General features: G+C 44.0%; 1 protein-coding gene across 1 annotated transcript in view; it reads left to right on the forward strand.

Moving 5' to 3' along the window:
- The window catches only part of LOC311100037 (nuclear pore complex protein Nup214-like), an 84,290-nt gene that overhangs the window by 47,665 nt on the left and 20,700 nt on the right, over nucleotides 1-15,925 (forward strand). The window contains exons 29-32 of the mRNA XM_084140778.1: nucleotides 80-1,609; nucleotides 9,652-9,719; nucleotides 9,987-10,167; nucleotides 13,239-13,406. Of these exons, the coding sequence (XP_083996904.1) occupies nucleotides 80-1,609; nucleotides 9,652-9,719; nucleotides 9,987-10,167; nucleotides 13,239-13,406 (1,947 nt within the window). The remainder of the gene's footprint in view (nucleotides 1-79; nucleotides 1,610-9,651; nucleotides 9,720-9,986; nucleotides 10,168-13,238; nucleotides 13,407-15,925) is intronic.

Genomic DNA, 15,925 nt, shown 5'->3' on the forward strand with positions numbered 1-15,925 from the left:
TTATTAAATCCATTAGTTGAAAGCGTTTCAATATCTGGCATAGTTTGTAAATCTGCTGTCCATTTTTCTTCCTCCCCAGTGAAGGACGCAAGTAAATTCTCCTTCAGCAGCGCTGGCGGCGGCACCACCGGCAAGATGATGTTCAGCTCCTCTGCCGGGGAGGAACCCTTCTCCTTCATCCCAAAATCCTCTTCCCCTGCCCTGGGGGGCACTAGCCCCCCACCCCCCAGCATGTCAGGGGAGCCTGTGAGGCCCACCCCCACCTTCAGAGTGGAGCCCCAGGCCCCCAAGGTGGTAGGAGGAGAGACCCTGGGGAGTTTCTCTGGTCTACGCGTGGGCCAGGGGGATGAAGAGAAGCCCTCAGCGGCCGCGTTTAGCTTTGGCCAGCCGGACAGTGGAGTGGGGCTAGGTTTAGGCACAGGGGCGGCCCAGTTTAGTTTTGGGTCGGCCCCCCAGCAAGGGAAGCCAGCTGAGGCTGTGTTTGGTGAGGCGGATTCTACCGTGACAGACTTATCCAAGACTGCATTCAAGCCTTCCGAACCGGCAGCCCTGTCGATCACCAAGCCTGCGTTCTCCACGTCAGCAGCCACCTCCTTCAGCAGCCTCCTAGCTGCACCCCTCTCTTCCCCGTCCCCCACCTTGGAGGAAATGCCCCCCAAAGACCCCACCCCCCCGTCAGACCACACTCCACCCCCAGAGCCTGCTCCCTCACAGCCCAGCCCCTCCGTCAGCCCCCCTGTTGCTGAGCCTGAGGTTACTACCTCCCCAGTGCCCTCAGTCATCCCCACCCCTACCATCCCTGAAAAAGCCCCAACTCCCCCTGCCCCCTCCCCAGCTCCCCCTTCCGCCTCCACCACCCCACCAGCCCAGGCAGCCCCCAGCACTACCCTAGACCCTGTCCCGGCCCCCGAGGCCCCACCACCTGCTATCACCACCACCCCGGAGGCCCCACCACCAGCCTACCCGGCCCCTAGCTCTGACAAACCTGGTTCCATCTTCACCCAGCCACCGGCCATCACCACAGATAGCACCACTGTAGACGTCACCAGCCTCACCCCGGTCATCAACACCGCAGCCCCCGCTGCCACCACCACCACCCCTACCGACTCCAACACCACAGCCCCGGCCACAGGCTCTGTATTCGGACAGCCTGCTCCAGCGTCTGCCGGTGGCTTTGGTTCCACTGGCTTTGGTGCTCCCCCAGCTGCAGGTGCAGGGGCTGGCTTTGGGAAACCCGTATTCGGACAGACAGTAGGCGGGTTCGGCCAGCCTGTTGCTAACGCATCCGGTGGCTTCGGTTTTGGCCAGTCTGCGTTCGGGGCCAGCCCTGGATTTGGACAGCCCGCAGCGGCCACGGCTGCTGCAGCTGCCAGTACCACTGCTAGTGGAGGTGGTCTGTTTGGAGCCCCCAGTGCCAGCAATGCCAGCAGTTTTTCCTTTGGCACCCCCAGCGCCAGTACGGCCAGCAGTACGGGCACGGGCCTGTTTGGGCAGCCAAACGCCACCCCGGCCTTCGGGCAGCAGAGTGCTGGGTTTGGACAAGGCTCTGTGTTTGGAAGCAACACCACCACCACATCCTCTACTGGCTTCAGCTTTGGACAGCCTGCAGGTGAGTGTGTATGTGATATGTCACGTGTTTCTGAAAATGCACTAATTCGAAGTAGCGTTTAGGCCTCTGCATTCCATATCAGAAAACTGGGAACTGGTTCAACCCTATAATTCATCATCAATGTAATGTTATGTATTTTATATGTGGCAGACAGTTCAGGACAGTGTCTTATTGGAAGAGTATCCCTTGGACATCACCATTACACTGTATGAAGTTGTTTTAAGCCTCTAGCATTTACACAGACAGCCTCTCAAGCTGTCCAATCTGTCTTTTTTATTGACTGGATGTACAATCTCTTTAGGAATCAGATGATACCTTAAATGATTGGATTACCAGATTCTAGTTGATTTTGAGAAATGCTCTCCAAACTCCATATTTAGGACTACTAGGCTGATATTATTTTAGCCATGGTATGTTGACCTATACAATTACAGCATACATTGCCTTCTGAAAGTATTCAGACCCCTTTACTTTTTCCAAATTTTGTTACGTTACAACCTTATTCTAAAATTGATGAAATATGGATTTTTCCTCATCAATCTACAGAAAATACCCCATAATGACAAAAGCAAAAAAAGGTTTTTCAATTTTCTTTGCTAATTTATTAAAATAAACTGAAATATCACGTTTACATAAGTATTCAAACCCTTTACTCAGTACTTTGTTGAAGCACCTTTGGCAGTGATTACAGCATCGAGTCTTCTTGGGTATGACGCTATAAGCTTGGCACACCTGTATTTGGGCAGTTTCTCCCATTCTTCTCTGCAGATCCTCTCAAGCTCTCTCAGGTTGGATGGGGAGCGTCATTGCACAGCTATTTTCAGGTCTCTCCAGAGATGTTCGATCGGGTTCAAGTCCGGGCTCTGGCTTGGGCCACTCAAGGACATTCAGAGACTTGTCCCGAAGCCACTCCTGCGATGTCTTGGCTGTGTGTTTAGGGTCATTGTCCTGTTGAAAGGTGAACCTTCGCCCCAGTCTGAGTTCCTGAGCGCTCTGGAGCAGGTTTTTATCAAGGATCTCTCTGTACTTTGCTCCGTTCATCTTTGCCTCGAACCTGACTAGTCTCCCAGTCCCTGCCGCTGAAAAACATCCCCACAGCATGATGCTGCCACCCATGCTTCACCGTAGGGATGGTGCCAGGTTTCCGCCAGACGTGACGCTTGTCATTCAGGCCAAATAGTTCAATCTTGGTTTCATCAGACCAGACAATCTTGTTTCTCATGGGCTGAGAGTCTTTAGGTGCCTTTTCGCAAACTCCAAGTGGGCTGTCATATGCCTTTTACTGAGGAGTGGCTTCCGTCTAGCCACTCTACCATAAAGGCCTGATTGGTGGAGTGCTGCAGAGATGGTTGTCCTTCTGAAGGTTCTCCCATCTCCACAGAGGAACTCTAGAGCTCTGTCAGAGTGACCATCAGGTTCTTGGTCACCTCCCTGACCAAGGCCCTTCTCCCCCGATTGCTCAGTTTGGCCGGGCGGCCAGCTCTAGGAAGAGTCTTGGTGGTTCCAAACATCTTTCATTTAGGAATGATGGAGGCCGCTGTGTTCTTGGGGACCTTCAATGCTGCAGAAATGTTTTGGTACCCTTCCCCAGATCTGTCCCTCGACACAATCCTGTCTCGTAGCTCTACGGACAATTTCTTTGACCTCATGGCTTGGTTTTTGCTCTGACATGCACTGTCAACTGTGTGGGACCTTATATAGACAGGTGTGTGCCTTTCCAAATCATGTCCAATCAATAGAATTTACCACAGGTGGACTCCAAGTTGTAAAAACATCTCAAGGATGATCAATGGAGACAGGATGCACCTGAGCTCAATTTCGAGTGTCATAGCAAAGGGGCTGAATACTTATGTAAATAAGGTATTTCTGTTTTTTATTTTTAATAAATTTTCAAGCATTTCAAAAAAACTTTTCGCTTTGTCATTATGGGGTATTTTGTGTAGATTGCTGAGAATTTTTATTTATTTAATCCATTTTAGAATAAGGCTGTAACGTAACAAAATGGGGGAAAAGTCAAGGGGTCTGAATACTTTCCGATGGCGCTGTATGTAGGGAATGAAGCAATGGGGCGTCCTTGACAAAGGCAGTTACCCCAGTTACTCATCCAGTCAGAGCTGCTGCCAAAGTGCTTAAATTAATGTAGTTGTTTTCCTTCTGTGGGACTGAGCAGCATCATTAGGAAAGGTATTTATCACGCCATTAGGATAATGGAGCTTAGAGAGAAGCCCTCTACTCTCTGATACAGCCTCATCCAGTCCAATCCCATCCATCCATCAGGGCATGTTAGGATCTGCTGGTATTGGCTGGCAGACCATACTGCTCCATATGTCCATGGGTCATAGGCCTCTGTTAAACCACTATGCTGGAGGAAGTTGGCATTAACCACTGGTCTAGGGTCAGTTTTGTTTCACCTAGTACCGATGTGGTTAGGTTTGAGGATGGTGGTTAGCTGATCCCTGATCTTTACATATAGGGGCAAGTTATACCTTGACCCTGTAAACGCCAGTATATGGTGTACGCTCTACTTATTGCCGGGACGATACCAGTATCGCGATAGTCGTTAGTATTGTGACAAGGAAAACAAAACACGATGCGAATTTAACTTCTTTAGGAAAATAGCCCTAATGTTGGAAACAAACATTGTTGTTATCCAGATGTATTTATTTTCCAAGATATAGCCATATTTTACATACAGCAGGTTTTTAAATGACCGAAAAGTTAGGGCTGCTTCATGTTTAAATTTTTGCCAATGGAAAAATATTGCGTTACTGGTATTGTCACAGCCCTACTATACATGTAAAAAAAAAATGCGGAACTGCAAATTACAGAAGATTCTACGTTTATTTGATTATGCAAATTACAGTACCAACCAAGACAAGTGCCATGATGATAATGAAATTAACCAAGCCCTTGCAATATGTTTTGAAGAGATAAGCTACTGAACCTTATTCAATTGGAACTGTCAGCATTTTAGCGACATGAAATCTTATTGAAATCTGTTCAAATACACCACCAGGAAGAATATAACACATTTTCTGACAAGCGAGCACTTAGATATGGTCATTTTCACATTTTCATAAATTCTTAGAATGTTTGGGAATGATGTATACTAATTCATTTGTGAAAATTCTATAGCAATATAGAGTGGGAAAGCAGCCGTGCGTTTGGACAATGAATTGACACTGCAGTAAATAAAAACATCTCCAGGACTGTAATCTACACAGACCGGTGAGCCATAGCCAATCGAAGCTTCAGTAGGCCTTTATATAAATAAGCCATTTCCCACATGGGCCTGCCATCATTCACTTTGAACTGGACTGTGTGTTTACAGGCAGTAGCAACAGCGCGACTTTAGATCATTAGAACACATTCGCCAAAAGCCACAAAATACACCTGAAAGGATTTCTGCAAAAATGTAAATACCACAGGGAACTTTACAGTCCGATTGATCAAACAACCATGAAAAGGTAGGCTCTCTCCCTCAGTTATGCACATCAACAATAAGATCAACAACTAATGCTAGCCAGTGTGAGATGAGCTAAAATCTAACAAAGGAACATTAGATAAACCCTCTCAAACTTTTTCAGCTAGTTGGCCATCAACATTTCACTGATAAACGATGGGTAGCCTGTTCGTCCTTCTGCAGCTTGCCTGCCAATGCATACTTGTCCCAACCAAGCACCCAAGCTAACTGGCTAAAGCTAGCTACTTCCAGAAATAAAGATAACACCTCACTCTGACCAGTAGAACTGGTTAGGCTGTTTACATGTTATCTAGAGCGTTCATGACTAACTATTACTTTTTTTGGCAATGTTTACTGACACCGGTCATATTCAGCGGGTGTTGCACGTTCGTAAATTAATCAGTTATTCTGCACACTCAGACGAGAGTGCTCTGAAATCGGAGTAGATGGAGTGAATTTGAGAACGCAAGAGATATGCTAACTGGATAACAGTTGTTCAGCATAGCTAGCTAGCTAGCTAAGCAAAGCGATTCACATTTCTTGCTAGCTAACCAAATGACACCTGCACCTCTAGCTGTGTAGCCACCGAAAAACGATATGAGGGGGAAAAGTTGTTCACTCACCCACTCCTCCAATGAAATTACATCCTCCTAGCAGCAGCTAGCTAGCTATCTAGCTAACGTTAGGCTCCGTGTTTTTAGCTTGCTACATAAATAGATACGCTAGCCTATTTGCCACGTTATGACTGACTTGTGATCATTGCCCTTGCTAGTTTGATTGTATTGACATTCCCCAGCCTTAGTTACATTCGTCCGTTTTTGTCCAAAATATTGAGTCATTGAAACTGAAACAGTGTGTCAGGGTTGAGTGTAGAGGTGGTGTAGAATCAGGCGCAGGACACAGAGGTTACGAACAGCGTCTTTAGTAAAGTCCAAAATGAGCCAAACACGGCAACAGGCTACAGGTGAACTTTACGCACAACAGTAAAGTATGCTACGGCGCACAAAGTGCGGAACTCTCTCTCAAAACACAAAATACAGAGAGAACAGAAAATGTCGAACTAGCACACAACGTGACACGGAAACAATTACACACAACACCTGACCAAACTCAAGAGAACTAAATAGGACACCTAATAAACACTAATAAGGAACAGGTGTAGCAACACAGACAAAACCAATCAAACATAGAAACATAGAACGGTGGCAGCTAGTACTCCGGAGACGACGACCGCCGAAGCCTGCCCGAACAAGGAGAAGGAGCAGCCTCGGCCGAAACCTGGACACAGTGCATCCCGAATGGAGGCAGCAAACAATGTACCAGGCCAGCTGTGATTTACAACCTGATAGCAAAAAGACATTGACTACCAAAAAATGTATTGGTGAATTATATTAATCATGCATTGAACTGCATCCATCTATTCTGGCAACAATGCCTTACTGTACGTCATGGAATGTTGAATAAAATATAACCTATTTTTAAAACCTCTTATAACGTTGGTTTTGTAGCATAAACTGGGAATGTTGATGTTTTTTACAGATATGATTGTCTGTTTCATAACTGCAAAGTAGTTAAATCGCTATCAGTTCAACTTTAATTAAGAAGCCATTATTATGGCACCACGTAAAAAAATAATAATTGGGGTGGTGTAGGAGTGTTGAGCAGGGAGTTGCCCTATTCCCAGGGATTCTCTGAATTCCCACCCGTGCCAAGAGGGGCTGGATGGGCTGCGGGATGACAGTTGACCTGTCTGTGTGTGTCACAACAACTCAGCAGTTACAGAAGCAATGTCTCGGTTCTGACTGTCTTAGGGCTCTGTGTTCCCACCCAGATAGGCTTTCTGTTATACCATAGTGACAGTGTGTCTGTCTGGCCATATGCATGCACTAATAGTGGAAATAGGCTTACAATTCAAAGCCACGTTGTGATTTACTTTTTCATTTTAATTACACAAAGAATTTAACATTTAATGCCCCACCGGCTAACTACACCTAACATACAAGATGGAATTGTGGAAGCAGGGTTAGTCACGCTGTCAGAAAGTGATGAGGTGAACAGGAAACGGATGAGGTTGTGATGGGGTTTAATTGAGCTCACTGGTGCGCATGGTGTGTACCACTGTCAGTGCCTTTGTCAGTCTTTACTGTATTATATAGGCAATAGATGAGGTGAGGAGAGCAGCCCTGGGTCATACGGTCATTTATCTGCAGAGCCCCACAGCAGGTTAAACATGAATTAGGGCTACTTACCCTGCATCAGAGCAGGCCTGGTCGATGTCGCTCTTAACAGAGCTTGATTAAGACGTTATAGCCAAAGACCAGACTTCATTAAATCTGTCTTGAAACAGAGGAGGAACTGCCTGAAATTGTCTAATAAGAAAGCTCAATTTTACATCATAGACATGGCAGAAATCAGAGAGACTTTGACTTTGCTCTGTATGCCTAGGGGTGATTTAGCAGTTTTGTAGAGAAGACAGTTAGTGGTATCTAAGGGAGTGTTAATAGCCAGGGTCATGGTGTGTTTGTTTCTAAATGTCTTTGTGCGGGTCTGAAGGTGACAGCAGCCAGTATTTTGCTACAATAGCCAACTAGCTAGCCACCAGGACAGCAACAGGTGTTACACTATAAATGGCCCCCAAATTCCTATTGAGTCTGGATATGTGTTCTTCATTCCCATGTATTATTTCTGTCCCCTTCACGGCTGGCTAGTTATTTCAGGCAGTATATTGTCAGCATAGTTAAGTGAACTAGCCAAAGGGCTGCTGTTACGTTTTATTTCGTTGCACGTCCATCGTCCGCAAACTGCACATGAACATTTGTTAATAAAAATGAATGTTGACTGTTCCTTAGGGCTGTCCCCAACATTTACTTTTTTTTTTTTTAAATGTTGGTCGACCAAGCCTTGTCAGTTCTTTCGACCAATCGACTGGTCGAAATAAAAATAAAATGTATGTTTCCATATATAGACACACTTTATGTGATTTAATAAAATCAACTATATGTAGGCTACTAAGCTTGTCTGATGTTTTAAGCACAATGTGATTAAATAATTAAGACACACAAATGACTTGAGGGAGCAAATCTAAAAGTACTATGTAAAAATAGCCTACCTAACACCAACAAATAAAAACATTGCAGCCTGCAGGTAGAACATATCCTGATTAAAAATAAATCACATTGGCTATGCATGGCCTGTCTGCAAGGAACTTGAATCATTGTATCAACTTGGTCCAGCCTGAAGCTTGCACAAACAAACTTGCAACATTGTAAAAAATATTCTGGACCCTCAGTTTCCCGGGCCAGTGACCTCCGGACAGACATAGCTGTAGGCTATTTGCTCAAGGGATAAGAAGTAATCAGGTAGGCCTATTTTATGACGTTTCCACCGGATCGGAGCATGACATTTTTTCCCCCTTTCATGCTGAGTGGTTATCGAAAGAGAGCTGGAAAGATTTTTCAAATAGGCTACATTGAGGAACTATTGTCATTCTCAATGGATGTAAAAATAGACTTTGTTTACTTGCTGTTTGCGGTGAAGAAAACATTTCTTACAGCTCATTAGTGGTGGTGAGATAGAAGACAATCAGAAATTCTATCAGATCCCCAAATGGGCACATTTATAAGCCTACATTTGCACGCAAGCCAGGTAGCCTTACATCTATGTGTAATCAGGTGCGTGTCCTTACTCAACATTGACAGTAGCCCTCCAAACAAAACACAATGAATAAATTGACAACTCATAAATAAAATGAAATAAACCAAAACTTGTTTCTCACAAGTGTAACCTAGGTTGTGCGCTCTGCAAACAACGTGTCCACTCCAACAATGAGAACTGTAAAAGACTGTAATAATAATATATTGAATGCATTAACAGAAATTACGGTAACCAAACAAACATTGTAGATGAGAAATGATGGGAACTGTACTGCTGGTGATACTGGTGCGCCATCCCCTCGGCCTCCACAATGGATTAGTCCACTGAGACAGGCGTCAATCAAGACATGTGAAATACATTTTTATTTTATTTATTTTTTGCAACTGCTCTACTAAAATATTAAAGGGGGAATGAGCTTAGACCCAGGCAAAATGGAAGTGGAATAAAAGGGAAATGTGGAGTTGGCTGATGGGAGATATCCTTGGATCCGCAGGGTAGTATGGCTGGCATTCTCACACACGCAGGCACACCCACACACACAGCACACACTCTGCCACACACACAGCATGTACATCCATCTAGAGTTTGTGGCATCGTGTCAGAGATAAAAGTGGAGAGTGTGGGGATTTGTCTTTTTCTGCTCCGCTGTCTTCCCCCCCCAGTCATCTAAAACCTGCAAGGAAAATAGTTCTGTCGCCATAGTCTAATGCTGCTGGAACGAGACCATCCATAAAATGACTGCACTAGCAGCGTGTACACACACATCCACAGTTCTGACTTCCTAGCACTGTCATCATTGCTAACCTTAAATGACTGCACATCCCAAGCACAATTTGTGACAGTTTGCATTGGTGTATTGGTAGTACAGAGGCTGCTTAATATATTTAATGTGCTACTTATTATTTTCTGTCCTCTTCCCTCCCAGCTTTCGGAAGCTCCTCCACAACCTCAGTGTTTGGTCAACAGACCAGTGCTGGGAGTGTCTTTGGACAGGTAACATTCACATTTTGCTATGTGTACAAAATAGACAACCATCCTACAATTTGATATGTAACACTTCAGGGGAAGACTCCCAAATGCCCCTCTTCAAATGTGCACACACCGCACCACTCAAATACACATTAGATGTATTATTGCATTTGGGTAAGAATCAGGGAGAGAACTCATCAGGGAGGCCCATATGTACTTGTTACTGCATAACCAACACTGATCATTGTGACCTTGTTGTGGCTGTGCACCCCTCCCCCCTCTCCCACCCAGCAGCAGCCATCCAGCGGTGGGGGTCTGTTTGGGTCTGGCTCTGCCCCGGCTGCAGGCTCCCAGCAGGCAGGGGGAGGCTTCTTCAGCGGCCTGGGGGGCAAACCCACTGAGGATGCTGCCAACAAGAACCCCTTCGGCACTGCCACCGCCACCGGGGTCTTCGGACAGCCCAACCAGACAGGTGGGAGGACCCACAGGGGCCGAGAAGTGTTGTAGCAGAAAGGATGACTCATCTTAGATTTAAACTTCCTGTTCAATTTTAAGACTGATGGGTGCAGTTATCATCAGTAGGGGGGACCCTTTCATTGACATCCCTCTTGCACAGAATGATAAAGTGGACTGCAAGCAATACAATGCAAATCACCAAAGTTCTTAAAATGATAGCTAAAAAATGTTTGAATGAATGTTATCAAGATAGATGTTTTCATGTGGGGGGAGGTAGCGAATATCAACATATTTTTTGTTTCTTAACACAGCCCAACGTAAATCGATTTTCCTCAGCATTATGCTGCGAGCCTTAATCTCATAAGCAGAATAGTGATTTAGCCTGTTGCTGCTGCAGGCACTGACAGCGTATGTATCTGTGCTGTCCTATCTGTGACACGACACGAGTCTGCACCACCTTCTATAGCTCCCGGTCATATGGCACTGCTCAACAGACTGGCATAGTTTTCCATATAGGCTTGTATCTGTATGTTTTCTTATTCCTCTAATGCACACAAACTGTATCGAATCATCCATGTTTGTTCTGTAGATTAATGCAAATATGTTCATATTTTCCCAACCTTTGAGACCTTGAGGTGGTACGTGATTCATTTGTGTTAAACAATGTTAATGAAATCATTAGTCTACTTTTCCTCTAAGCTATATTTCACTGTGGTACTGAACATGTAGGTTTGATGAGTAGAAATATCCACCTTGATATGCATTTGAGCCCCCATACTGTCCTCCTATGCTCTCTTTTGTTCCGAATTGGAATGGTGCGGTATTCTGATTATGGCTATCTGAATATGTATGACCCATTTCATAGGGACTATGTGATAGTATAGTATATCCCTTGCATGCCCAAGGCTTTGATTCTTACCCACATTTTCACCCATGTCTTTGCTGTTCTATAGTTTATTTTCTCAGCGCACTGCATGCAGACCATTGGCTTTTAGTCCAATTCCTCAATTCCATTGATTCTTGGACAATCACTTTTGGGAAGAGCACTGCAAATGACTATTTTCCTTGAGTAGCTCTTAACTGACAGTAGGCGTTGTGCCATGCTGCCTAATGCATCAAGTGTCCGTCCCAATGTCTTCCACACACACCTAATACCATTCAGCCACGTATCCATTTCCTTCATCTCCCTGTTTCTATGATGAAAAGTGATCCCCTTTATCTGATAGTCAGGTAACTCGTCCATGTAACCACCCAGCCCCAGGATAATCCATTTTGATTTGAAAGGCGATTTATTTATTTATTTATTATTTGTTTTCTCTCACGTTGTTTGCTTTCAAGTTACTATCTTGCAAATTGTTGGAGTGTGAAGTGCTAAATTGCATCTCAAATGAGATTGCAGTGTTGCGTGTCATTTACACACAAGTACTTGCCATGAGCAGAATTACCATTATGGCGGAAGCATTGTGTAAAAAAAGTATGAACTCTCTATGCCGATTGATATATGATGTCTGGGACTTGGAAAAGTTCTGTGAAATGAACATCGCAGGAAACCTTAATGCGAAAACTAGAATTTAATGATCAGAGATGAGGCTTTTAAACATCTCTCCAGTGCTATAAAAAAGAAAGGAAAGATGAAATGATTCTTGAAACATTGTCAGCATTGACATGGGGGCCACATCTGCCAGGGCGGTCGGAACAGAAAGTGACCAGTGACCAGTGGGCGGTGTTAAACAAATCAAAATATATTTTGTATTTGAGATTCTTCAAATAGCCACCCTTTGCCTTGATGACAGCTTTGCACACTCTTGGCATTCTCTCAACCAGCTTCATGAGGTAGTCACCTGGAATGCATTTCAATTAACAGGTGTGCCTTCTTAAAAGTTTATTTGTGGAATTTCTATCCTTCTTAATGCGTTTGAGCCAATCAGTTGTGTTGTGACAAGGTAGGGGTGGTATACAGAAGATGGCCCTGTTTGGTAAAAGACCAAGTCCATATTATGGCAAGAACAGCTCAAATAAGAAAAGAGAAACAACAGTCCATTACTTTAAGACATGAAGGTCAGTCAATACAGAACATTTCAAGAACTTTGAAAGTTTCTACAAGTGCAGTCGCAAAAACCATAAAGCACTATGATGAAACTGGCTCTCATGAGGACCGCCACAGGAATGGTTCCATATGTGTTATTTCATAGTTTTGATGTCTTCACTATTATTCTACAATGTAAAAAATAGTAAAAATAAAGAAAAAACATTGAATGAGTAGGTGTGTCCAAACATTTGACTGGTAGTGTATATTTTTTAATACTTTTCTTTCTTGGACATAAGACTGTAAAATCACCAGGAAATGAGCTCAAAGTTATTTTAATTTAGGAAATCTGTTCCCAAGTATTCCCACACATAAATAGAGGCATACAGTATGTGATCGTATCCCAACGTTTTAAATTATTCTGTTTTTGTCAAATATTTGATCTGTCTGGGATTCTTGCGGTCAATTTGCAGTGTACAAATTATTTATAACTATGTTCTGGCCCCCCGTCCATCCGCTCAAGGAAAAATCAGCCCACGGCTGAGTGTAATTGGGGACCCATGTTATAGAGGATTGTTCAGGTTTGCTTCATCTCTGTTGTCCACGCTTTCATCCTCTTGGAAGTGACCAATAGCCAATTCAATAACTTTTCTTTGTGAAGCTGTCCAGGGTTTCCCATACAGTTGCTTAGGTAGGATGCTTAGCTCAGTGGCGCTCTGTCTAGAAATCTTTTGGGATCCTTTTACGTCTTTAAGACGAACTCTATGGGAAACACTTGGTTGGTTTACTTTTGTGTAGAAACTCTTGTTTTCTTCTCTCTCTATTGGAAACACTAGGGCTGTTGACTTAACTATAAATTGGTGCTTGATTTGGGCAGGAGCTCACCGGAACTGAGTACCGGCCCTTCAAATGTTCTGCTGCTTGAGTTCCTGCACCTCTTATAGAATATTACCTCAAAACTATTGCACCTAAATATGAACAGTACCGGCACTCAAAATGAGTACAGGCACTTTTTTCAGTTTAGCACTGCTATAAATTCACTCTTAACTTCTGTCCTACAGGAGGAACTACCCTGTTTGGGAACAGCGGGGCCAAGGCCTTTGGCTTTGGCTCCCCAGCGTCAACATTCGGAGGTGGGGAGCAGACGGCCAGTGGGACCTTCAGCACGGGAGGGGGCAGCGTGGCCGCTCAGGGGTTCGGCTCCTTCTCCACCCCCACCAAACAAACAGGTAGGCTACACCTTCATCCCAAAACAAGTGACAACAGTCGCCCAGCTCTGTCAACTCCAGACTTTTGTGTCCATGGTGATATACACTACCAGTCAAAAGTTTGGACACACCTACTCATTCAAGGGTTTTTCTTTATTTTTACTATTTTCTACATTGTAGAATAATAGTGAAGACATCAAAACTATGAAATAACACATATGGAATCATGTAGTAACCAAAAAGTGTTAAACAAATCAAAATATATTTTATATTTGAGATTCTTCAAATAGCCACCCTTTGCCTTGATGACAGCTTTGCACACTCTTGGCATTCTCTCAACCAGCTTAATGAGGTAGTCACCTGGAATGCATTTCAATTAACAGGTGTGCCTTCTTAAAAGTTAATTTGTGGAATTTCTTTCCTTCTTAATGTGTTTGAGCCAATCAGTTGTGTTCTGACAAGGTAGGGGTGCGGAGGGTGTATACAGAAGATAGCCCTATTTGGTAAAAGACCAAGTCCATATTATGGCAAGAACAGCTCAAATAAGCAAAGATAAATGACAATCCATCATTACTTTAAGACATGAAGGTCAGTCAATACGGAACATTTCAAGAACTTTGAAAGTTTCTTCAAGTGCAGTCGCAAAAACCATCAAGCGCTATGATGAAACTGGCTCTCATGAGGACCGCCACAGGAATGGAAGACCCAGAGTTACCTCTACTGCAGAGGATAAGTTCATTAGAGTTACCAGCCTCCAAAAATTGCAGCCCAAATAAATGCTTCACAGAGTTCAAGTCACAGACACATCTCAACATCAACTGTTCAGAGGGGACTGTGTGAATCTGGCCTTCGTGGTCGAATTGCTGCAAAGAAACCACTACTAAAGGACACCAATAATAAGAAGAGACCCACTTGGGACAAGAAACACGAGCAATGGACATTAGACCAGTGGAAATTTGTCCTTTGGTCTGGAGTCCAAATTGGAGATTTTTGGTTCCAACTGCCATGTCTTTGTGAGACGCGGTGTGGGTGAACGTATGATCTCCACATATGTAGTTCCCACCGTAAAGCATGGAGGAGGAGGTGTTATGGTGTGAGGGTGCTTTGCTGGTGACGCTGTCTGTGATTTATTTAGAATTCAAGGCACACTTAACCAGCATGGCTACCACAGCATTCTGCAGCGATATGCCATCCCATCTGGTTTGCGCTTAGTTGGACTATAATTTGTTTTTCAACAGGACAATGACCCAACACACCTCGAGTCTGTGTAAGGGCTATTTTACCAAGAAGGAGAGTGATGGAGTGCTGCATCAGATGACCTGGCCTCCACAATCCCCCGACCTCAACCCAATTGAGATGGTTTGGGATGAGTCGGACGGCAGAGTGAAGGAAATGCCGCCAACAAGTGCTCAGCATATGTGGGAACTCCTTCAAGACTGTTGGAAAAGCATTCCAGGTGAAGCTGGTTGAGAGAATGCCAAGAGTGTGCAAAGCTGTTATCAAGGCAAAGGGTGGCTATTTGAAGAATCTCAAATATAAAATATATTTTGATTTGTTTAACACTTTTTTGGTTACTACATGATTCCATGTGTGTTATTTCATAGTTTTGATGTCTTCACTATTATTCTACAATGTAGAAAATAAAAATGTTTAGAAAAACCCTTGAATGGTGTGTCTAAACTTTTGACTGGTGCTGTATATACAGTGAGGAAAAAAAGTATTTAGTCAGCCACCAATTGTGCAAGTTCTCCCACTTAAAAAGATGAGAGAGGCCTGTAATTTTCATCATAGGTACACGTCAACTATGACAGACAAAATGAGAATTTTTTTCTCCAGAAAATCACATTGTAGGATTTTTTATGAATTTATTTGCAAATTATGGTGGAAAATAAGTATTTGGTCAATAACAAAAGTTTCTCAATACTTTGTTATATACCCTTTGTTGGCAATGACACAGGTCAAACGTTTTCTGTAAGTCTTCACAAGGTTTTCACACACTGTTGCTGGTATTTTGGCCCATTCCTCCATGCAGATCTCCTCTAGAGCAGTGATGTTTTGGGGCTGTCGCTGGGCAACACAGACTTTCAACTCCCTCCAAAGATTTTCTATGGGGTTGAGATCTGGAGACTGGCTAGGCCACTCCAGGACCTTGAAATGCTTCTTACGAAGCCACTCCTTCGTTGCCCGGGCGGTGTGTTTGGGATCATTGTCAAGCTGAAAGACCCAGCCACGTTTCATCTTCAATGCCCTTGCTGATGGAAGGAGGTTTTCACTCAAAATCTCACGATACATGGCCCCATTCATTCTTTCCTTTACACGGATCAGTCGTCCTGGTCCCTTTGCAGAAAAACAGCCCCAAAGCATGATGTTTCCACCCCCATGCTTCACAGTAGGTATGGTGTTCTTTGGATGCAACTCAGCATTCTTTGTCCTCCAAACACGACGAGTTGAGTTTTTACTAAAAAGTTCTATTTTGGTTTCATCTGACCATATGACATTCTCCCAATCCTCTTCTGGATCATCCAAATGCACTCTAGCAA

This window comes from Coregonus lavaretus, assembly GCF_964263955.1.
Source record: "Coregonus lavaretus genome assembly, chromosome: 24".
Lineage (NCBI taxonomy): Eukaryota > Metazoa > Chordata > Actinopteri > Salmoniformes > Salmonidae > Coregonus > Coregonus lavaretus.